This window comes from Podarcis erhardii, assembly GCF_964252035.2.
Source record: "Podarcis erhardii genome assembly, chromosome: 5".
Taxonomy (NCBI): Eukaryota; Metazoa; Chordata; class Lepidosauria; order Squamata; family Lacertidae; genus Podarcis; species Podarcis erhardii.
The window spans coordinates 32,566,464-32,591,015 of record NC_138509.1 but is presented as its reverse complement, the minus strand read 5'-3'; the positions used below and the strand labels follow the sequence as shown (position 1 = coordinate 32,591,015).

At 41.2% G+C, this 24,552-nt stretch overlaps 1 protein-coding gene across 4 annotated transcripts in view; it reads left to right on the top strand.

Moving 5' to 3' along the window:
* The window catches only part of P4HA1 (prolyl 4-hydroxylase subunit alpha 1), a 28,880-nt gene extending 18,668 nt beyond the window's left edge, over positions 1-10,212 (top strand). For 2 of the 4 annotated variants that reach the window (XM_081861807.1, XM_081861806.1), the window contains exons 10-15: positions 3,262-3,361; positions 4,755-4,808; positions 7,539-7,604; positions 8,411-8,479; positions 9,382-9,478; positions 9,943-10,212. In XM_081861807.1, coding sequence (XP_081717933.1) covers positions 3,262-3,361; positions 4,755-4,808; positions 7,539-7,604; positions 8,411-8,479; positions 9,382-9,478; positions 9,943-10,013 — 457 coding nt within the window. In that variant the 3' untranslated portion in view covers positions 10,014-10,212. Of the gene's footprint in view, positions 1-3,261; positions 3,362-4,642; positions 4,697-4,754; positions 4,809-7,538; positions 7,605-8,410; positions 8,480-9,381; positions 9,479-9,942 lie in introns of all 4 variants that reach the window. The other 2 variants (XM_081861805.1, XM_081861804.1) reach the window with 1 other exon arrangement.
* The last annotated feature ends 14,340 nt before the right edge of the window (positions 10,213-24,552 follow it).

The window sequence follows — 24,552 nt, the reverse complement described above, 5'->3', positions numbered from 1 at the left end:
AAAAGCTTTTTTGATGCTCTCAAGAGCAATAATAGCACACTGCAGTGTTCAGAGAGCACAATTTCCCTCACAAATGATACAGAGGCATTGCAGGATTATTTTAGCTTCCACATGACTGTGAGCTGAAATGAAAAGTGTTGACAAGCGATCTTCCTGGGAAAGGAAATGGGAGGATATGCTTGTTCCTCTTGCAAGATAACGTCTCTCTCTCTCTGCCCCCCACTCCATTTCTGATGGATACGCAATTGATGGGTATATGTTGACTGAGGTGAAGTAGAAAAAAGGCACTGAAACGATTAAAAGTTGACATTTTTACGAATTAGGCTATAGGAGAAGGAGAAGGCTGAAACATTACAGCAGGCACAGTAATAGAGAAGCAGCATTGGAACCCTTTCTGCAAGTCCGTTTGACTCCCGAAATGGTTCAAAAACCAAAGCGCGGCTTCCAATTGGCTGCAGGAGCTTCCTGCACTGAATCGGAAGCCACATTCAGCTTCCAAAAAAGTTCGCAAACTGGAACACTCACTTCCGGGTTTGCGGCGTTCAGGAGCTAAAATGTCTGAGTACCAAGGCGTTTGGGATCCAAGGTACGACTGTACTGTGTTTAGCTTCATCCTTACTGAAAGAAAACTCAGGGTGATCTACATTACAGCAGAATATAAGAATTAAAACATAATATAAAAATGCTGTTAAAAAGAAGGAGCTGAACACCCTTATTCTGCTGAGGTTTCATTCAGAATCTAAAACGCGATTTAGAGCTTGCTTCATACCTAACAGCTCTCCATTCTGGCTGGGCCTGACAGAAGCTGAGACAACTGTCCCCCATCGAAAACCATGAAATAATGTATGTCCACCAAGCCTCCCTACCCGGAAGAGTTCCAGAGCAGCTTTGTATAGTCACTGGAACAAGTAACAGGAGATGAGGTGTTCCATAAGAAATGCTGGGCTAGGCTTTGCAAGTAAAAACCAGCACCTTCAATTGAGTCCTGGAACAACTGGCTGCCACTACAATGGTGGTTTCATAATCAGGCAGAAGGGGAGAAGCAAGCTCAGTGGCTGCAATGTGTGGAAGGAGTTACCGAGATGCAAGAAGTTACCGTGGGGGTGGTTTGTGTGCAACCGGGGCGGGGGGAGTGTTGCACAAATGGAGGTAGGAGGAGACATGGACATAAGGGTGAAGGTGAAAACAAGGTACAAACCTGGGCTGCAGAACAGAAAAGAGAAAGTAGCTGCATGGGGTGAGAAGGGGAAGCCAGCGGGTTAATGTAGGGGTAATGAAGAGGGGTTATTAAGTGGTGCAAATACTAGTTTTTCATTGTAACTAACTTCGCTTGCTGTAATACGACTTTTCTTCCTTAGGAAATAAGTCTTGCTATGGGTAATGCTTTATGTGACATGACATTGTTTTTTGTTATAAGAAATATATTCTCTGTCTATATTTCTTATGCTTGCAATTTCTCTGTATGCTAACAGTCGTTCTGATAGTTTCTCCCCTAAACTTCCTTGCCTACTAACTTCAGACAAACATTCAGCTCTCCCTTCTCCATACCCTTTGAGATTCTGTAACCTGTGTGGTGTCATATTTTACCGCTCTTGATTAGAGATTTGCTGTGATCCTTTTGAAAAGGAGGGTACTAAACAAACTCGAGTGGTAGTGAAGATACAGTTTAATCCTTTCAAACTAGTATATATACATGATGTGTTTCTGCAAGGGATCTTTGACCATCGATGGTGCATAAAAATCACGTTTGCTAATCGAACAACTAGCTTTTGATTACTGTTTTTAAGGTGTACGAACCGTGACACTAGGGTCTTTAATGTTGTCCAAGCTTCTAGAATATGTGGGGAGTAGAAACCTTAACAGAAAATTCAGGTTTGAATAGAAAGAGGCAGAAGCTGAGAGGGCATTAAAAAAAACCCTGTGTGTGTCTGGTAGGGCAAAGAATTTTGGCAGGAAGAGAGCCAAACACTTAACAGCTTCTCCAGTTTCAGATAAGATTGTGCTATTCCTCTGCCCCCAGCCCTCAGCCCACATTTAATTGAACGCTTCTTCTGGACACTACTTTTTACTTGGGAGTAGTCCATGTACTTTACTGCTTCAAACAGCCCACCCCATCATTACAGTCCCTGGTAGGAATGGAAATAAGTTCTTGTGACTAATCTAGTCTTCAATCCAACTCTAGTCCATGAAAGATTATTCCACAATAAAATGTGTTTGCCTGTAAAGGTGCCACAAGACTCATTGTTGGTTTTTTGTTGCAAAACACGGCTAGCCCTCTGAAAACTAGTCTCGTACAGTGAATTGTAACCTTGTACAATGGTCACAGTCCGAAGCACCACTTATCGGGGATGCTGCTGCTAGCTCAGTAAAATGGTTTTCAGGATAATTAGTAATATATATAGGAGAGCCCGCACCCCATGTGGAGCAATGGGGGCAGGTGGAATTTTTGCTACACTTGTGGGTGAGAGTGGAAAGTAATCTTGTTAAGCCACCAGTTGCTTATTAAAATACAGATAGACAATACAGGGTTCATCCTTAGCTGTTTGTTGGACAGTTTCTAGGGCAATTGTTTCCGCCAGCTCTTTAGTGGAGAGGTGGGAATTTTGAGTGCAGTTCTGGCATGGAGGGGCTTCCTGTTTTTCGCATATATCAGCATCAGCAGCTGAATCGGTGCAGGTAGGGTTCAAGTATACACCATGATGTGTATGCATATATAAGAAAGCAAGATAGAGCTTTTTTCACAGTCAGGCTCTCTGGTTTGACAGGAGAGAGTGGGTGGTATTTAAGTTTAACTAAGAGGAGACCCATTGATATCAGTGGACCTAACTTATTAACCAATGGACCTGTATTAATTTCAGTGGGTTTATTATGCGAGTTAATTTCAACGGGTTTATTATGTGAACTCCAGTGTGTACCACCGCAGCATTTCCTTCACAATTGTGGTGAATCAAAGAGGGTCTGTCACACATTGCAATACTGTGTATATCATGCTCTCCCAAGTGTTCTTTTGGGTCACAACTTACTTTACTTGATGGTGGCCAACCAAAGGGGATTGCTTTGAAGAAATACAGCAGAGCTGCAATATATGCCAATAGGGCTAAAGTTGTTCATTAAGTGGAGTTACTGAGATGTCGGCTATCACATTTAGTGTTGGCATTTGCCTGTAGGCATTTTTGCACAGTTAAAAAGTTGTTTCTTACTAGTCTTGAAAAGTGATGCTCTGATCATACTGGTCAGGAATAATATCTGTTTCCTGTTTAGTGCCTGGCTGTCTGGATATGAAAACCCTGTAGTAGCACGTATTAATGCAAGAATACAAGATCTTACAGGACTGGATGTTTCCACAGCAGAGGAGCTCCAGGTGAGCTGAGGAGATATTTAAAAACCCAAATGCCACCCCCAAACCCCACACTACTTTTTTTTAAAAAAAAAACAACGTAATTTTTATTAACAGGCCAATCCAATCACATTATTTCCAAATCATATTGCTGCCAAATTATACAGCCAAATTTTTAAATTTTGTTGGGGGTACCCTTACATCAAGCTCCGAACGAGAATCAAAACATCACTTCTGTTACTGCTTTTATCAAACGATAATCCCCACGCTACTTGAGTATTAAGAATCTTGCTGGCATCAACTCATCTCATACTGGTTTAAATACATATTCGAATATGTTGTTTGTGTGGGAGGGGGCAGTGTGACTCATGCAATTCTGTTTCACTCTAAAGTCATGGCTTTTCATTGTGGGGGGAAATATTGAGCTCTGTTACCTGTGTTTGTATGTAGAATGCAGTTAGCCACAATATTTAAGTGTATGGTGAAAAAATTAAAAAATGCAAACTCCAGTTCAGTATTTCCTTGGGTGAGTTCAGTTGAGCAAAACAGGGAAAAGATATTTTTTAAAAAAATAATAATGTTATATTAGGGTGGGAGCTACATTGTTGAAATACATCGTCTTAATACTTTGAAAATAATTTTTTAATGGAAAATGAAGTTGGTGAATCTTCAGTAAGGGCAAATGAAAGGGAAACCTCAGGCCGTTGCTTAAATTAGTTCCTTATTTGGGAGAGTAGACTCAAGTTGGTGGTACTACTAAAGAGGGCATAGTTCAGCCTTTATTGGTTTGTTAATTATTTGTACAGTGGAACTTCGGCTCCCAAACGCCTTGGGAGCTGGAATGTTCAGGCTCCCAGACGATCAAAAACTGGAAGTGATTGTTCCAGTTTTTGAACGTTCTTTGGAAGCCAAACGTCCAACGTGGCTTCTGATTAGCTTCAGGAAGCTTCTGCAGCTAATCGGAAGCCGTGCCTTGGCTCCCAAACCATCAAATGGACTCCTGGAACGGATTATGTTCGGGAACCAAGGTTCCATTGTACTTACAACCTGTCTATCACCAGATGACAGGGTGGCAGTGGGGTTGGGACCATGTAGTTGCAGTGGGTGGGACCTGCCAGTCAGGTGTTCCTGATGGTGCACCTTCATAGCTCCAACCTTGCCACTGCTGCGCCCCACCACACACATTGTTCCTGGGCTTGATTTTATGACACTCCTTGTTAGCAAAGCATCAACGTACCTATGAAGCAGATACTTCATCTCTCACCCTGGGTAGTTCATTGTTTGTTTGTTCTTCTTCTGCTCTAGGTTGCCAACTACGGCGTAGGAGGCCAGTACGAGCCTCATTTTGATTTTGGAAGGGTAAGTCTTTCTCTGTCCTGCCTTTGTGCTTTACACGCACTGTGTTTCTTTCTTCTAGGTAGCAAATTATGGAGTGGGAGGACAGTATGAGCCCCACTATGACTTTGCTCGGGCAAGTAAAGAGATGGGTGAAAAATGAAATAGTTTGAAGCCTAGGCCTTTCGGCCTGTGGCACAAATGTTTAATTGAGTGTTTGTGTTACATTCAAGTCTTCTAATCAATGTGAAATGATTAAAGTCCTCTAAACCACCATTTGAACAGCAGAGAATAACAAATATTACCAAAATGTTAAAGTGAAATGCTGTTAAGTGAATGAAAGGATTAAAGGTGGAAACTGCAGGAAATGGTGGCTGGTACATTTAAGGTGATGGTATTAAAAAAACCCCAAAAGCTCTTATGTCATAGTGATATATCTGCAACCAACCATAGGGTGAAGGGCTTTTTTAAAAAAATCCAAATGGGTTTAGGCAGGCTTGGATATTTATGGGTTTCAGATCACTGAAACTGTTAACAGGTTTATACACCTGTTTTAAGTTGCTGCACAGCTTAGAGGAACCAAGTGATCTCGAAGGGATAACATCTCTGTATCTCTTCATGTTAGCTTATATTTACTTCTGGGTGGCCTGCCAGATTTTTGATTTTTTTTAATACTCTCTTTTATTTTATATTGGGACAAGGCTGCAAGAAATAGGGCAAATGATCTCAAATGGTGGTTTACAGGGCATTTATGTGTTAAATAACACCGTCGATTAACATTTTTGTTTGAGCCCACCATACATTTATTAAAATTATTGCCTTAACATAAATCTTGATTCGCCCCCCCCCCCGCCTTAAAAAATTATATACAGTAAGTCTATATTGGCTTATATGATGCATGTTGTTAATCGTTTTTTCCTCTCATGCATGTGTTTAGAAAAAAGCCTGTTTTTGAAAGAATATCTTTGCTGTGCGATCCTGTTCAGTAAATCTCACTTTATTAAATGGGGCTTCCTCCCAGATACATATGTCTAATAATGCACCCTTCCAACATATTTGCAGAAGTAAAACCCATTGACTTAAATGGGTCTTACTCCCAAGTAAGTATGTATGAGTGCCGCCTTAATATACTAAAATAGCATCCAATAATATAATGTGTGGGAAACAGTGGATTCTTCCCAAGCATGTACATGTGAAAGCAATTAGGGTTGAGCAGTGGGGAAAAAAATCCCTTCTAATTCTAGGGGAGAAAAGCACATTGTTTGCTTTGACATAAATCATTTAAATTGCCAAGTATATTTTAAACTTCTGGTTGCCTTGAGTTGCAGTTGGTGGTCAGCATACAATTTCTTGTTGCCTGGTTGTTCTTTTTGATTTTTAGACCAATTCCTCTAATCTGCAGATGTAGGAGAGAGCAATGGAAACTTGTTCTGCCTAAAAAGATTATGTGCCTTCAAAAGTCATGTTACTTTTCTAGATTGTGATGGCTATCTTCATGGGATTTCTGAGACCATGTTCCCCAGAACTTCATGTATTTATTTTTTAAAAGCATAGTTACTTTGTATATCCGTGCAACCGCAGGTGGAAGACATCTTACACCAGGCATAGGCAACCTTCGGCCCTCCAGATGTTTTGGACTACAATTCCCATCATCCCTGACCACTGGTCCTGTTAGCTAGGGATCATGGGAGTTGTAGGCGAAAACATCTGGAGGGCTGAAGGTTGCCCATGCCTGCCTTACACTATTTACTATATTGCCCACTATACATTGGACCCAGGAGGCAATTTCTCACCTTACAGGAAAGATGTCTCTTCCCAGCAGAGAAGGTTCTTAGCAATGTAAACACTTCAGTGACTCATAAAGTCACCCTTTTTCCTTTAGCGGCCAAAAAGATCAGAAAGAAGACCCTGGACAATATAGCAGTGAACTATAAGGGAGACGGAGAGATGTAAATAGAGACCATTATTTGTGGCGCGACACCCCTTTTGCTTGTATTTATTTTTGATTCAGATTTGTCATGGCCAGTGGCTACTGCATTAAAGTTATTTGGATTGGATTGGATTTACACTGCTTTTCATCCAAGAAGGCTCCCAGAGCAGCTTACAGATCAATTTTTTAAAAAAGATAGCCCTTGCCCTCAGGCTTACAACCAAAAAGTCATGACACACAACGAAAAACAAATGGGGAGGGAGGAGGAAACATGTAAGCTTAGGCATCCATCCTTAAAGTTACAGTTCTTATATTGATCAGCCGGGATCAGAACTGTTCAGATAGCCTGATAGAAGGGCTGCTTTCTAGGTGAGAGTTGAGGGAGAGCAGCTGAACTCATAGCAGAACAAATGGAATAGCTCTGCTTCCCTTCTCTCCCTTTGCTCTGCAGCCTAATGAAATTATACAACTGTCATTAGTGATATCTTAAGCATCAGCAATACATCAACAATAACTTACAGTGTCCAAATCTCATTCCTGTTGGCTCATTCCATTCTCTCTCTCTTGTTATCCATCACTGGAAGGAGTTAAGAGTTCTCAGTCGCAGCATCAGAGAGATGCCATGTTAGGATAACCTAGTAAGTAAAGTCTAACCAGGTCCCAGGACACCAGAAGCATACCTTATGCTTTAAGAACTTTGTATGCTGATAGTGTAAAACTCAAATGCTGAAATGACAGCTTATTTGAATGGATACCTTTAACTTCTGGGTGAAATGCTTGATAATTTTTCAGGTAACTACTACTAATTTTCCCTTACTTACATCATGCATTCTAAAAATTAATATTTGTAAATGTCTACCCTAGCGCTAACACTGTGTGCCATTGTTGGGTTTCGCTTGTACAGTAAGACCTTGTACTGCATGTTTTTCTACACAGAAAGATGAGCCGGATGCCTTCAAAGAACTGGGTACAGGCAACAGAATCGCAACATGGTTATTCTATGTAAGTAAGATGCTTTGGAGGCAAGATTCAACCATGTCACCAAAAGAGCTTCTCTCACACAGTGAAAATTATGAGGAAATGTGTGGTTCTTTTCATAATTCTCCTGTTTGTGTTATGGTAGCATAGCAAGTAGCCGTGCATCAACACTCACTGTTTCCCATGTTGATGCTGCTTCCTAGGAGGTGGGGAAGGAAGGAGGAGAGTGACAGTGAGGTCACCATGGTGCATTTTCCCTGCACCAACCTCACCTTTATCTCCCGGTACGCAGCAGTAATGTGGGCCACGGGAGGTCAGGCGAGCATCACTAGCTTGCCTGCTGCTAGGGACCATAGTTCTTCAATTGTTTTGTTTTTAAAATAGAAAACTACAGTGTCCTACATCTTGAGAATTGAAAGAAAGGGTCACAAACCTAAATGAATGAAATGTCTGTGTCTAGCTAGGTACCTTTGTCACAAATATCCTCTGTCTCTTAAGGCTTGTAATGCAATCTGTACCTGCCCAGGTATCATTCCAGAATCCGCAGCGTATTCCCCATAGATGATGGGGTTTCCTTTCATGTACAGGTTGGTGCTTCCTGTACTAGAATGTAGTACTGTGTGCTTCTAGTGGAGTACTTTAGATATCCGTGTGGTACAGGCATACCCCTTTTTTAAAAAAATCAATCTGCCTTATTGTTCAAAACGTCAGTGGCAAAAAAACCCCCCTACAAAGTGCTGCAGTACCCTTGAGATCAGATCAGTAGTGAAATCTGTGGGATTACTTTTTGGAGTGGCTAGCTTAATGGCTCACACCATTTCTTTTGTCAGATGAGTGATGTGGCAGCAGGAGGAGCGACGGTATTTCCTGAAGTAGGAGCTAGCGTTTGGCCTAGAAAGGTAGGTGAAATACCTGTATATCATAGCTGACAGTCTCCATACTATTCCTTCCACTTAAAAGCCATCTATGCTGCATCATATAATGAAGCTGTGTGAAATGTTCTGAATGAGAAGATTGGTACATACACATATCCTGGCTTAGAGGTAAAGTGCGCATTAGGCTCCCAGTACATTTCCGAGCACAATTCAAAGTGTTGGTGCTGACCTTTAAAGCCCTAAATGGCCTCGGTCCAGTATACCTGAAGGAGCGTGTCCACCCCCATCCTTCTGCTTGGACACTGAGGTCCAGTGCCGAGGGCCTTCTGGTGTTTCCCTCACTGCGAGAAGCCAAGTTACAGGGAACCAGGTGGAGGGCCTTCTCTGTAGTGGCACCCACCCGGTGGAACTCCCTCCCACCAGATGTCAAAGAGAAAAACAACTACCAGACATCTTAAGCCAGCCCTGTTCAGGGAAGCTTTTAATGTTTGATGCATTACTGTACTTTAATATTTTGTTGGAAGCCGCCCAAACTTGCTGGGGAAGCCCAGTCAGATGGGCGGGGTATAAATAATAAAATATCATTATTATTATTATTATTATTATTATTATTATTATTATTACTAATAGAAAATTTTTCCAATGCAAACGGAATTTTTTTTGATATGAAACACCCTGTGCAGATTAATTCAAAATTTTACGGAAAATTCGCATCGCTGCCAGGGGCTCAATAGGTGATGTGTGAGCATAGCGCTGAAGCGCACTTATAAATCGCAGGGGGTTAGTACCGGTAATCATCAGTACATTTCCCACACTTTTGCTGTTGCCTGTGGTTCCGCCTGTTTTTAGCCTGCCTTAGCTTTTCACTTTCCAGAAGTTAAACTGAAAGCAGTTTAATGAGTCAACTCCGCTTTATATCTTCCCAGGGGACAGCTGTATTTTGGTACAATCTTTTTCCAAGTGGTGAAGGGGACTACAGCACACGGCATGCTGCCTGTCCTGTATTAGTCGGAAACAAATGGGGTAAGTATGAAACCAGAGAATTTGCACAGATATCATAGCTGCCGCATTTTGAAACATATGCACATAGACAAAAGATAAGAACAACAAAAATACCATTCTTAAATGAAATGTGAGAGCGATGCGTAGGGAGATGAAACCTAAGCAAGTCCAGTTTGCTGGCTACTGTATAATTCATTGTAGGTAGGTGGGGTTTTCCACAGCAAGTTCAGTATTGATCCTTTCAGATCAATATTACCAGGTGTTAAATCACCTCACAGGGTTGTTAGTAATGGTAAAAAATAATAATCTCATTGTTCAACAATAAACAGGAAGTAATTTGTCCTGCCATGTTTTTAGTTAGACTTTGGGAAGTTGCCATTCTGTAACCAGAGCAGTCTTTTACAGACTAATATGTATTCACTGAGTTTAGCCAGGTGTGAGTAACCGTATGTAAATGTGCCTCTTCTCTCTTCCTTTTCCTGTAGTATCCAATAAGTGGATCCATGAACGTGGGCAAGAATTTCGAAGACCGTGTAGTTTATCAGAGTCGGACTGATCCAAACCTCTCCCTTTTCTCTTCCTTTTTGTGCAAATTGCAACTTCCTCCCACGTTTTCCTTGATTAACACTGATAGTTTTACACTAACACTCCCCTACAACTTTTGTCTCCAGTGCCAACCAGTTCTTCATCTCTGGACCTTCTTTTACATAAGGACAAATGTCTTTGCTAATATACCGTTTTAAATTTTTTATAGAGAGAGTGTAATTGATTTTGAATGTTTTGAGTTTCCATGGCCAAAATGACTTTGTTTGCTTGGAGGGTAAGATGCTATACATGTCTTCCACTTCTGTTCCTTGTTTTTAAGAATGCCTGACCATGGCTATAGAACTGTAGACAAGGACTGTGAGCTGCATCCCATTGACATCCGTAGCAAAACTCCCCCATCGAATGCAAAAGATCAAGGGCTGTGTCCATGAGCCTTAACTTTCTGGGTGACTTTTCCAGCATTGTGAAAGTTCAAACACAGAAAGTCTTCCTTTTTTATATTTTAAAAAATGCCTCTTGGATGAACCTGGCCGGTGATCCTAAAAAAAGTGAGCCAGCAGTTATGCACATAACTATATAGTTGCTCAAGCAGTTCTGTACTTTTTGCAGCTTTCCAAGAACAGTTTTGTGGGAGGGACAGGACTTGCTTTCCAAGTATGAATTTTCTTCTGAACCATATCACGATTCAGCTTCTTCCTTTTAAAAATCGATTGCTGCTTTTATCGTTTTGTAACTAGCGAAAAAACACTATGGATCCATAGAGACAAGAACATTGTGGGCTTAAAACACAGCATTGTGCCTTAGTCTCGGAGTTTGATTTGTATAAAAACAATTTGTATGATGAGAAGACGCACACTTCCATTCCCAGAATGGCAAACTTTTTCCCCAGCTGAGGTGTTTTGTGACAAAGATGATATATTTATAATACTAAATCCCTTTGAAAGCTTTTTGTTTCGTGTACTTTGGTATGTTGTGGACCCTGAATGTGTTCTGTTTCAGTTTACTCGCCTTTTACCTAAACTAGGGCTGTGTTTACACAGGATGTTAACTTGAACTCTGCATCATACACAGTTCTGAAGAAGTTAGTCATAGCTGTCCTCCTTATTCTTCTGAGTAAGGGTTTTCATTATTATAGACAAGTCTCTGATTGGAGCCTTTTAGCATGCCTGGTGTATCTTTGATGCTTGCTGTCAAATACAGCCAAAGTTGTGCCTGAACAAAGATGGATGATTTGGAATCCACTGTGTACACATTTACTCCTGGCAATAGTTGGATCAGTATTTTGGGACAGAAATGGCTGGTTCCTATACAGAATCTCTTCTGACAAGGTAGGTAAGTGTTTCTGATGCAGCTCAACCTACTAATCGAAAGACCTTGCTTCAGCCTAAAATTCCTGTGGTAGCAGTAAATGACATCTTGATTCTGTGGTGTCATAAACAGATGCTGGCTTTCCAAAATTGCTGCAAGCTGTGGAGAGAGAGAGAGTATATAAATGGTATGCTATATTTGAAGCAAAGACCCATTTAATCCCGTACTTTCACACTTTAATACTGGCCTGGTTTTGTGGTGAAGACAGACATACAGTGGTACGTCGGTTTTTGAACCTCTCTGTTGACGAACGTTTCGGAACTCGAACGCGATAAACCCAGAAGCAAATGCTTTTGTTTTTGAACATGCCTCGGAAGTCGAACATGCCACACAGCTATACTGAGTTTTCCGTATTGAGTTTTCAAATGTTTTGGAACTCGAATGGTCTTCCGGAACGGATTATGTTTGAAAACCGAGATACCACTGTAATACAAAGAGAGAGCTCAAAGCTTGTACCTCAGTCATGGAGCAAGGCCTACCATCTTTACAGTCAAAATAACTGGTGTGCATAATAGTGTATCGAATGTTAGCTAGAAAAACTGTTTCCCTTATAATAAAAAAGCAAAAGCAAAGCTTGCTATAGGAATTAGAGGAGGGGATGCTTTAGTCACAGGGTGCAGGGGCAAAGGAAAGAACTAGCACGATGTACAGCTCACTTCTGCAACAAACATGCAAAACTAGTTTTCTTAAGAACTCAAACCTGGAGAGCAGTAGCTATGTTACTCTGACTGCAGTGCAGCCATTTCTAAAATGGCCCCATGGCCTTAAAACATTAACGCCTGTCCTCACATTTTTTGGTGGAAGATTTTGAGTGTACACGGGGTTTTGGGTTTGTTTGTTTGTTTGTTTGTTTGTTTGTTTGTTTGTTTGTTTTTAAACAAAAGTTAATTTTGCACCATAGCTCCTTAGTGCATTTCATTTCATTGGGAAAATATGCCTCTTCCATTGAAGTGCCTCATTGTGCCTTATTTGTGCCTTTCTGTGGTGCATAAGCACAAGTCATTACAGGAATAATAAGGAACTTGAGTTAAAATGGGAGTCTACTTGAAACATAGTACAGTGGTACCTCGGGTTACAGACGCTTCAGGTTACAGATGCTTCAGGTTACAGACTCTGCTAACCCAGAAATAGTACCTCGGGTTAAGAACTTTGCTTCAGGATGAGAACAGAAATTGGGTGGTAGCAGCGCGGCGGCAGCAAAAGGCCCCATTAGCTAAAGTGGTACCTCAGGTTAAGAACAGTTTCAGGTTAAGAACGGACCTCCAGAACGAATTAAGTTCTTAACCTGAAGTACCACTGTACCATGCCACCTATTCAGAAATAGGTTTGCCTGTGGATAGGCTCTGCAGCTTGCAGTTAAAAACAACAAGCCTTTGGAGTGAAGCTGTAACTGCAGACACAATCCAGAATGAAGAGAGCCCCAGTGTTGAAAACATGAAGCTGCTATGTACTAAATCAGAAAATGTTGCTATTTGGAAACCTTGAATTGGAGATTACGCACATTGCCTGGGTGAACTGTAATAATCTGAAGACGGAATCCACATATATGAGAATAACTTTAATTAGTTCGTTTAAATTGTCATAGCAAAGGCCAGTCCTTTGATTATGTAAAGGCTGTAGTTCCGTGCCCATTTACTTTATGGTAACTCCCGATGAACTCTTGCCACTCAATTTGGATATAACTCTAACTATAGCACAGTGTTAATGTACATGAACCTCAGTTTCAAAAACTTCCTCCCCACCACCAAGACCACAGCACAGCCATAAGGAGGAGATGGCACGCTTTCATGTTTGTTTTTATTTCTGTTTACAATCGACGGCAGTTTACCATTTACACCCAAACCCAGACAAACTGTAGTTAGCCTCAACTATGGTTTAGGGAGCATGCCAACCTTGTAAACCATGGTTTGAAGTTGGCCTTTTCCTTTAACCACAGTTAAGAGTAACCACAGTTTGTCCGAGTCTATATGTTACGGTAAACTGCAGCTAATTGGAATGATTAGCAAAACACCCCAAATTCCTTCTTGCAGCTGTCTCAGGGTGCCTCAGGTTACTTAAAAAGAATCAATTGATTTAATTTAAGAACATCTGTAAGCAGCGTGCGACAGTGACAATTTTAAGGTAAAGCAGTAAACATTGCAATGTACTTCAAACTGAAGCACTTATTTTGCTCTCATTGCTTTTAGTGCCTATTACTTCCAAGTGTAAAATACATCAGCTTAATTATATTGTGGAGTGTGCTGCCAAAAGGGGCATGCGCAAATTGAGGTATTGCAGGAGGGATGATTGTGACAATGAGCCTCTTGGAAGATGCTATAGACATGAATTCACGTTCGATCAGGATACTTTTATCCTTGAGGAAAATGTTGATTGGCTGATGATGCCAACTTAATCCTTTTAGGTATTTAAAATGTTCTGTATTAGAGCTGCTCTGATACAGAAGTTCAACCATTTCTTCCTCTTGGCAAGTTAAAATTCAACAGCAGTTCTTATCCTTGGCTTTTCTCCATGGTAGAGAAACAGTAGTACTGCCAATCAGTTGGCACTCCATTCCTAAATATACTCTGCCAAATGAGTCAGGATACACTTGGACTTCCATTGAAAAGGGGTCTTCAGTGATTTACCTCCATTTGGCACATTTTCCAACAGTGAAGTTGGAAAACCACTAGTTTTGGGGAGTTTTGGATTTCAAAACCTTTTGGGGTGGGGGAAATGTGGAACACCCAATTTCACCAAAGGGTGTTCCATCTCTCATTACTTTTATATGACTGTTTAAAGGCCACCAATCAAAGCTGAACCCTCTTAGCTTGGGGGAGAAACTAACATTGGTTCCATATGTTTGTGCAAAACAGGATAGGTGTTTGAATGCTGTATTCAAACACTCTCCACTTGCTTGCTATAGTGAACATAGTCCTTAGAATACAGAACACTCTTCTTTTTGTGCAAAAGTAATGCACTTTCTTTCCATAATAAAACTCAACCCATGAATTGTAAAGGGTCATGGGGAACACAAAGGAACATACTGGGTTTAGGAGCACTGCTCCTGTCAAGTTTAAACTGCATAGTAGCACTCCATTCCCCAAACAAGTAAGAATGCATTTCTTTATTTTCATTTAAAAGAAGCAAGAGTTACTGCACAGTGTGATTGACTATGAACTGCAGAGAAATCACAAGAGCTAAGCAGTGGGGCATCTTGATAGTGGATGGAAGCTTAAAATTTTGGTTTGGATTTTGCTAAAGCAAAACGAGCCATATAAGATGGAGAACATGCCAAAACAATAGAGACCTCTTGTTGATTAACTAGAGGTGTGATACATAAGGAAATCCATTTGTGTTAAAAGAGTTTTTTCTGGAGTTTGTACTTAAAGTACCAGTAGTTGTGTGTGTGTGTGTGTGTGTGTGTGTGTGTGTGTGTGTTTAATTATATAAGGCTGTATTTCTATGCCACACACTTAACATGCACCACAGAAACATCTAAATATTGTTGGGTGTTTGGATAAGAAATGTTGCGTCATCCATGAGGGTTGTTTTTGCAATCTAACCTAATATTTTGGATTTCTAGGCGGTCTTGTAAGATTTTAGGAGGCTAGGCACTTAGGAGGTTTGCGTTTTGGTTCTTACTGGTTTATCAGCTCACTTGTTAAAAAGTGAATCACCACGATGTTTGAATAAGTGAAACGTAAGAGAGTACTTCCTTTTCTGGAAAAAGTTTGCTTTTATGCCTCCCCTTTCCTACGGGGGCGGGAACACTTCACTTTTGCAAATGGATAGGATCATTCCTCGTGGTGGAGGAAGAACAAGTACTAAACCTACTTTTCACTTCCATGACTAGACTGAGCTTAACTCTTAAGTGAATGCACTTCTCTGTGAAGTATGAATGACAACTGTTTTGGCTTACAACGATGATATTTTCAGAAATTGCCTTACTGTATTATTTTTTGGTAATGATATATATAGTAAAAATACCAGGCTCTAAATAAAAAGCTCTGCCATTAATAGGGACAATCAGTCCTTAAGTGTGGTGTGACTTTGCTTTCCACTGCAATCCAGTTCTTCTATAGTATCTCGCGACTTAAATTATGGACAATGCTAGATAGTTAAATAGTTTTGGCTACTTCCCACAGGTTCAGAGCAATGATAACATTCACCAGAACTGGATATGGCCTGCAGGAAAGGGGGGCTCTGTTTAATTCACAGGATTTTTCAGTGAAATGGACCAGACATGGGATCTTTGAGTAAGATAGTTTTAACATGTTACACAAGCCTGTTGCCCTGTGATTTTGGAGTGGCTCGAAAGCAAATGGAGAGCTGCTCTTGCTGTTGAAACAAATGGAGCATTCTGGTTGGTTAGATAAGAGCTACGTCTGAGCAAAAATGACTTGCTGCCATTGAATGGGAAGTTGCTTCACTACTTCATTTCAAAGTGAACTGGGAAGGAAGCTGAAAATTTAAAAATGGGCTGCCATTAGCTTTTCTGTGGCCTGAAGGAAGACTTAAGCGGAAGATGAGGCATCAGACCTGTTTCTTAGCTGGCCAGCTCAGTAATTAGCATGCCCAGAGATTTAAACTCCTAAGCAGCCACCTGCAGGTTGCAATAGGTACAAGCAAATTTAGTTCCTGTTGAATGAATGAATGAACTTTATTACGGTCACAGACCAGGATAAAACAACAACAACATATAAATAAAATAGCAGTTAGGATTTTTATTTTTTTTAAACTGATAAATGTTGGAGCAAATAAGGGCAAAGAAACAAGCATAGGATAAAACATCTGACTAAAATACAAGATTAAACACAGATAATGGATGGATAAAAACTGATAATTAAAACAGATAAGAACTAAAAACAAATAAAAACATGCAGTTAAAACAACTGTAAGAGCGTAAGAACTAAAAGACTCGCAGTTAAAACAACTATAAGAGGCTGCAGAGTAGAGTTCCTGTTAGAAACTAGATCTGTGACTTCATCAACTGCCCCCCTCCCCAAAAAAGGGTGCCAAGAGTGCCCTAAATATACAGCTAACCTTGGTCTGGCTTAGTTTGTTTTGATCTTTTACAACTGACCCTATCCTGTTTTTCATGGCATATAGGGATGCTGTTGCAAGCCTGTGGTTAAAAATGCTTCTACAAATATGTCCCTATAAACTAGATTCTGAACACATATACAATGAATATAGGCATCAATCCTTCCATTCTGCAATGTTGTTGTGAGAGTGGAGGCAGCTGCATTAAGGAAAAGCATAAGATGGGAGGCAGCCGAATCCCCTGTTTCTGAAAACCTATTTTAAGTGTTGGCTGGTACTTAAAAAGTTCTTCAGTCAAGTGGCATGAAGCTGTGGTGAAGTGGTTTGTCTGGATTCTCAATAAAAGTGAAGATTTTCCTGTATGTTCTGTTACCCAAGTTTTGGAACTGCCACGTTCAAAGAGAGATGTTTATGTAAGTGTAGCTTCTGAGCAGAGGGTAGTTAGGTCCTGATCCTATGAACTCAAGTTACAAGTTGCATCTTATGTAGGCCTTTTATCAATCAATCAGATTTCAGTATCAAAAACTTCCTAAAATTCAGTTTAATTAAAGCAAGGTCATGGAAGAAAAGTTTGCCATTCCTTCTACCTTCAGCTGCTTGCCGAAAGCTCTGGAAAGTTGGGGAAGCCCTCTTGACTAATCTGGTTGTGAGGCAATGCTGGGGTAAGTGGTGGTAAACTTTCCTTCTGTTAAGTTCTGTAATTTATGTTTGGATCCAAACCTTATTTGGGATAATTCCTCCCACCCGTTCACCAATCTTGTTCAAAAAGGCCTCCCACATCATCCACATAAGCTTTTTATTGAGGGGGGTGTAGATGTCTAGTGATCTGGGGGCAGAAGGACCATACAACTCTTATTCAGTGAATTTAATTTTTTTTGCAAGTTATCTTCAGAGCCAAGCTTAAACCATAATGTTTTGCTGCAGTGGCCAGCTGCTCAAAAGTCATCTAGAGATCTCGAACAGTTCGTTTGCAAATGTTATCGCCGTGAAGCCCAAATTTCTGTAGTAGCCGTTTCTTTAGGCTATATGGTATCAATAACAGTTATCTGGTTTTGTGAATCTATAAGGCCTCAGGCACTTTCCTCCCCCTCTGCTTTCATATGATGTATTCAGCAGTGAGATCATTCCTTGTGCTGCTGCGCACCTAAAGAGATTTTGTATCAACATGTTTAGAAATGACAGAGCCTGACTAATTCAAGGACACATGAAAGAGATTCTCCATGCAATTGTGGGTGCATGGCCAGCTGAGGGAGCTGGTGGACTGAGATTTTCATGTCTGCTAGTCTCTCCACTTGCTCTGTATATTTATCAGCGATGGAGCTGCAAATTACAAGCCTTTGAATTCCTCCAAAGGAACTATATCAGTCATCTTGGTTCTAGAGCAAGCTGAATATCTGTACCTTTTGCTTACCCCAGAGCATATCAGGAAAACTTACCTTCTAGCAGAAGCTGGTGCCTTAAGCCAAATGGGGCACTTGCCCCACCCTAACCCTCCCCAAGCTATACTGCAGTCCCTTCTCGGTTCCTTACATTCATATTCAATACATAACATTTAGAGACACTCTGACTTGTTTCTGTCCATCTCTTCCATTGGCCAATCATCTCTGGGCAGCACAATAAATCACAATCATCCCTATGGTGTCACCCCTGTCCCCAGCGGATTTTAAATAATAACGGGACCCTTGGGGGCCTCCATTTTGATTATGTCCCCCACTTTCCCCAGGGGATTGATCAGGAGTTCCTCGGAAATGCCGTTGAAAGTTCCAGATAATTATGGCAGCGGTTAGGAAGAGCTGCTGCAACCGATCAGATGCAAGCATTTCATTCTGAGCCAATCTGAAGTATGCATTTGCAATCTGTTCTTGCTTCCCCCCAACCCCACAGTTTACATTTCCATCTTCTCACTTTTGTGAGCAGCAAGCTAAAGCACCTTGAAGCACTATCCTCTCTGAAGCCAGCCTGCCAGCCATTGAAAACCATAGCAATACAGTGGTACCTTGGGTTAATAACTTAATTTGTTCTGGTTGTCCGTTCTTAACTTGAAACTGTTCTTAACCTGAGGTACTACTTTAGCTAATGGGGCTTCCCGCTGCTGCCGCACAATTTCTGTTCTCATCCTGAAGCAAAGTTCTTAACCCGAGGTACTATTTCTGGGTTAGCGGAGTCTGTAACCTGAAGCGTCTGTAACCCGAGGTACCACTGTATGTCTTTGTGAGTTCAGTTCATTGTTCAAATGGGCAGTGAGGGGCAGGTATGTTTCTGGCTTAGAGGGGATGAGAAAGAAGGAAAAAGCTGTGGTGGGGTATTTTGTGTCTTTGCTGACATTGAAGTGGGGGAGAGGAGAAAAGCAGAGCTGTCCAGGAAGGGTGACCAATAAGCCTTTGACACTGGGTCAGGGAGTTACGCAAAAGGGAGCACTTTGCCAATCTGATACCACATTTGATAAAATGTCAAAGGGGAAAAAAATAAAACAGCCTGATCCTATGCATATGCTATATTCCCATACATATTTAGCTAAGAGAAAATCTCATTGAAATCTCTGGGTAAAGATGATTATGATGAAGCTGTGCAGCTGAAACCCCAAAACACACACAAACCTGGAAAGGAATTCCTTTGAAATCTGTTGATTTGCCCCCACTTAAACATAGATTTGAACTGAAAGTATCTGGATTAGGCTGCGACAATCTCAACCGATTAGGAGATCCTTCAGATTTTTGGTTCCTAGGCCATTTTTTAACTTTGTCCTCTAAAGCAATTAGTAAATACTCCATGGTGTATTTAGTTAGCGGCCATAGGGGCAGGTGCTAATGAGCTGCCTGTCTTTGGTCTGCGACAACCATTTTGCATCATTTAAGCTTTATCACAACAGGCACGAGCTCACACAACAGCCAGTCTGTTTTTTCAAAGCGCAGGCTGCACTGTGGCATTCCCTGTGAGACCACAATAGCCACAGGTGACATCAGCAGAGAAAAGCAGAGGAGCTGGCAGAGCTGACTGGGAATTTCCCAAGCTTCGGTTCACGTTCTGTTGACATTCGTCTGTCCTGAGAGAGAATGAAGTGCGCCTCATGTTGAACTTCTGGAGAATCACAGCACCTGCTATGGCTGCAGAGACCAGGAACACAGAACTGCTGCCTCCTGCATCATTTCTGCTGTATTAACAACAAAACCAAAGTGACTTTTTCAGGGCAGTGTGTGTGGAACTCGTGGGCTGCCCAGGCGGCACAACCCTCCTCTGAGCCTTGCTGATGTAATCCAAAGGAAAGCAGAACATGTTTGGCACTTGCTTGGCTGAAGGAGTTGTTGGAAGTAGTCAAAGAAGGCACCGTCCTACCTTCTTAGGGAGTCCACTCTGGATATGTGTAGGGTTGACTCCTTAGCCTTTTCTTCTCCCAAAGATGTCCCACAAGGCAGCAGATCCAGATTTTCCCCTCAGGGTTTACACCCCAAGCCTTTCTCACAAATGCATACAGCCACAAGAAGGCAGAAGTTTAGGATCGGATCCATGCAGAGGTGTTAATTCAGGAACAAGGCTATCCAGCCACTGATAACACACTCAACATGTCTGCATTTGGCACTGCAATGCACAAAATTGAGATGTGAAGCTTTCATGAGCCAGACTTGTTCCAGTTTTGACAAATCTGTATTCTAGATATGGAAAGCTGACAGGTTGTTGCCCTTGTTTCTGCCTGCACCCCCTTCTCAGAGGATGCCTTGCAGCATTGAATGTTTATCTCTCCTGTGCTCATTGTTCATCCCAATGTAAGGAGGAAAGCTTTTAATCGGAAGCAATCATTATGGTACAGCACACTCTTTATTAAAAGCCATACTGGATTAACTTGTTAAACACGACTGCACAAATCATTTTATTAGTTGCGTTCGTAGCTGGAACTGAACTGCCAGATGTGATATCTGAATATTTCTTTAATTGAATTTGGGCCCACAAGTGTTAACTATATAAACATTAGACATGGCAATACAGCTGGAACTTCTTGAACCAGTTTATCATCATTTCGCTTCCCACTGTTATTTTTAAAAAGATGGTTTAAAGGAGCAAACTGTGAGCAAAATAATACTGCTCAGGTCATCATTTGATAATGAGGATTAGCCAATTGACCCACCTGTTTCTCTGAACCTGTATTTTTTCCCTGCTGCCAAATGAAACCAGTTGCCTGTGAAACTGTACAAAGCTGAAGCTGTTTACTTTTCCGCATGTCTTATTCCTGGCTCCTGCCTACTCTGCAAAGACTGCAAAGGCAAATTTGTCTTCTAGGAATCCAGTTGGGATAATGCATTTTGTCCTATATTTGGTGGTGTTCAACTAAGCTTTACTCAGAGAATACCCGCCGTAATCAATGGAACTGACTTAGCCATGTTTCATTTCAATGGGTATACGCTGAGTAATGCATAGTTGGCTACCACTCCATCTCATTTCTTCTCTAAGTTAGAAACACACTTCTCTTTTAGAGTAATCATACAGATGTGGTGTTGTTTTTAAATCCATACAGTGGATGCATCTTAGAGCAGGATGCCCACACTCATGTAGTACTGCAGATATGACTGAGGTGCAGCTGTTTAAAGGAACGCAGGAAGTTGCCTTCCACAAAGTCAAGTCATTGGTCCATTTAGCTTGGTGCTGTCAATGCAGACAGCCAGCAGCTGTCAAGATTTCAGACACAAGGCTATGGCAACACTTTGCAGGAAGTGCTTCATTCTGTAAAATGGGCCACATAACTCACCAGCACCTTCAACTGGCAATTTGGCTGCTGCCTGGTGCCACAGGCACTTTTGAATCAAAAGTCTTCACAAAAACTGCTTTTACTGCAAGTGAGTGGACCTAGACTGGAAAATTGGTGTTCAGATCCTACCTGGCCTCAAAAAGGCAGCATACTAGGGGATTATGGGCTGTCCACAGTTCCTCATCCTACCTTACAGGATTGTTGTAAGGACAAAATGGAGGGCCTTAACGTTGGCTTCACTCTCCAGAGGAAGGGTGTGATACAAACGCCAGTTATGTGATTCTCCATCATTCTTCGTAAGGCTGAAGAGTAACTGTGGCGCTATCCAAAACAAAGTACCACCCCGTGCATTGAAAGCACATTCAACACACGTGTCTTCCCCCCAAAGAATCCTGGGAACTGTAGACTGTTAAAAGATGCTGGGGATTGTAGCTCTTTGAGGGGGAAACTACATCTCCCAGGATCCTCTAGGGGAAAGCCAAGGGCTTTAAATGTGCACAGAATATACTTTAAATGTGTGCTAAAGGAAGCAGCAGAAAAGCATGGCTGGTGATGGATTGCAAGACTCTGTTCGTACTGTTCTCATTTAATGGGAGAAAAGAGCGAGCAGTCATGGTTTAGTGCTAAGAGGAGAGCCATGCAAAGAGACATGTTAAATATGCATTGAATATATTAAATTGTGTTCAATGGATGCACATTTGATATTTGGGGCTTACAGGCAGATCCATATAAAGCAAAAGTGTCAACCTGTATATAAGGATTCTGAAAGCGGTGCCGTTGTAGCTCCCTCCTGAATGCAGAGAGATGATTCAGCTCAGAGGTACTTTAATTGCTCCTTCAAATGAAGCAGGCTGGGCAACATGACTCTTGAACCTGATTTTTTCCTCTACCTCAGCACTTCCTGATAACAGATACTCAAAAAAAAAAAAAGGAAATTCATAATCTGCTCTGGATAGGTCACGTCAATCTGATAACTGCTTTAACTGGAAAACTGGAAAATATATGTGAATAAGCAGGAGATACGAAGCAGGAGATAATAAGCAGGAGATACGAAGAGGTTCTTCACAGAATATACGACGGCTTTTTTTTTTATCATGCCACCTCTAATGTTATGCTTTTTGCAAGCTTTCATGACCAGATCTAAATGCGTGACTTTGCAGAAAATTGGAAGCTTGGGTCAGTCCATTAAAAGATACCATCTTTTTTTTCTTGCCTTCATCCTGGAGACAAGGGAGAAGCAGAGCAGCAGTGTCTCTCCTTAGCGCTAGGCAGACTGAGGGATCGCAGGCCTCCCTTGGCTGGTATGTAGAATGACGGTATCCACTTAGCAGCAAATTTGTCCCTGATTTTGGGGGCTTTTGCTGACTCTGTGGTATTGGGCAAGTGTTTCACATCATATTTTCTCAAACTGCTGCCTTCTTATTGGCTGCTCCCAGACACTTAAAGTCCCTCCCTAGAGAGGTTAGACTGGCTCTCCTTGTTGTCCTTCTGCTGGCAGGTGAAGACTTTCATCTATTAAAACAGCCTTTTGGGAATGGACTCTTTTAAAGGAAAGGGCTGGTGTTGTGATGTTTTTATTGCAATTATATGTCTGTTTTAATATATTGTATCTATCAGCTATCATCTGTCAAGCTATCTAGCTATATCTATATCTATCTATATCTATCTCTCTCTATCATCTATCTATCATCTATCTATCTATCTATCTATCTATCTATCTATCTATCTATCTATCTATATCTATCTAGCTATCTATCATCTATCTATCATCTATCATCTATCTATATAGCATCTATCTCTATCTATCTATCTATCTATCTATCTATCATCTATCTATCATCTATCATCTATCTATCTATCTATCTATCTATCTATCTATCTATCTATCTATCATCTATCTATCTATCTATCATCTATCTATCTATCTATATCTATCTATCATCTATCATCTATATCTATCTATCATCTATCTATCTATCTATCTATCTATCTATCTATCTATCATCTATCTATCTATCTGTCTATCATCTATCTATCTATCTATCTATCTATCTATCTATCTATCTATCATCTATCTAATGTTTATTTGACTTTTAAATTATTGCTTCCCCTCCCTTATGTTTTTAGCTGTTTCTATTTTAGCTATAAGCCTCCATGAGTCCCAGTTGGTGGAAAAGGCATCATCATCATCATCATCATCATCATCATCATCTATGTGTGCTAATTCTCCCTTTTGAGTCTTTAAAACAGAAAATAAAGTCAATGCTGGGTCAGGAACTCTCTGAATAAATCTGGTATCAGCCAGCAGCTATTATGACCCAAGGCTGATGAAGTTCACTGATATGTATCTGGGTTGCCCCATGCCTTACACACAGAGAGAGAGATAAGACTGATTTTGTTTCCTTCCTAACCAGTCCTGAGCAAGGAGAGCAGTAAGAAAGAGTCATATGTCACTTTCAAACACTAACAGATGTATTGTGGCATAAGCTTTAAATTCTAACCTACACTAACTTTACATACTGCTTTATGCTGCAACAAATCTGTTAGGCTACAATCCTATATGCGCTTCCCTGTAAGTCCCATTGAACTCAGGTACAGGAGACAGAAGACTCTTGCAGCTCTGCCGTTTATGATGCTATAGCTGCTGTTCGTTCCAACCCTTTTTGAAGCAAAATTGTAGCAGGCTCTTCACACCACCGGTTGCATGTTGATGTTATCATGCTTTCCCCCATCCAGATTGAGGACAGTTCTGTGACTGTAGTCACACCCCTTCCATTTCCTTGTCCCTTTGACTGGTGTATGTCAGCATTACAAGCGCACACATGTGTCTGTAATTACCGTAACTTGAAATACCTGCACTTAGCGGAGCTACCGTTCCCGGGGTGATTTAGCAGTCAACACCTCTCCTCAGGGAACTCTGGGAATTGTAGCTCTGTGAGTGGAAGAAGGGCCTCCTAACAATTTTCAGCTCCCTTAACCCTTACAGGTCCCATAATTCTTTGGGGGAACCATCGCCAAGCAGTATCATAGCTCTTTAAATGTGAGAATGTGGTCTGAGGCTGATGAGAAGGAAGTTGGCAAGCAGTACCACTACTAGAATGGTTGCAGGTAGGAAGGAAGGCAAGTGAAGACCGAAAGAGGGCAAACTGAGGTAGACTAGGCTCCACTGATCACAACCACATCTCCCTGCTTCATATTTTACTTGAGAAGCGCTGGAGTAAGGGAAAAGAAACAACAACAAGGGGAGAATGAGGTGGGTTGATGGGAGATGTTCAAGGAGCTTTGGAAGCAGATGTGTTTTATGCTGTTGGAGTCCTGGGGGTTACAGGACCTGGCCTGTGCCATCTTCTGAGCCAGGGTGATCCTGGGAACAAATAAAAGAGCCTTAAATATTGGGCAACAGACCCATTGCACTGAGTTA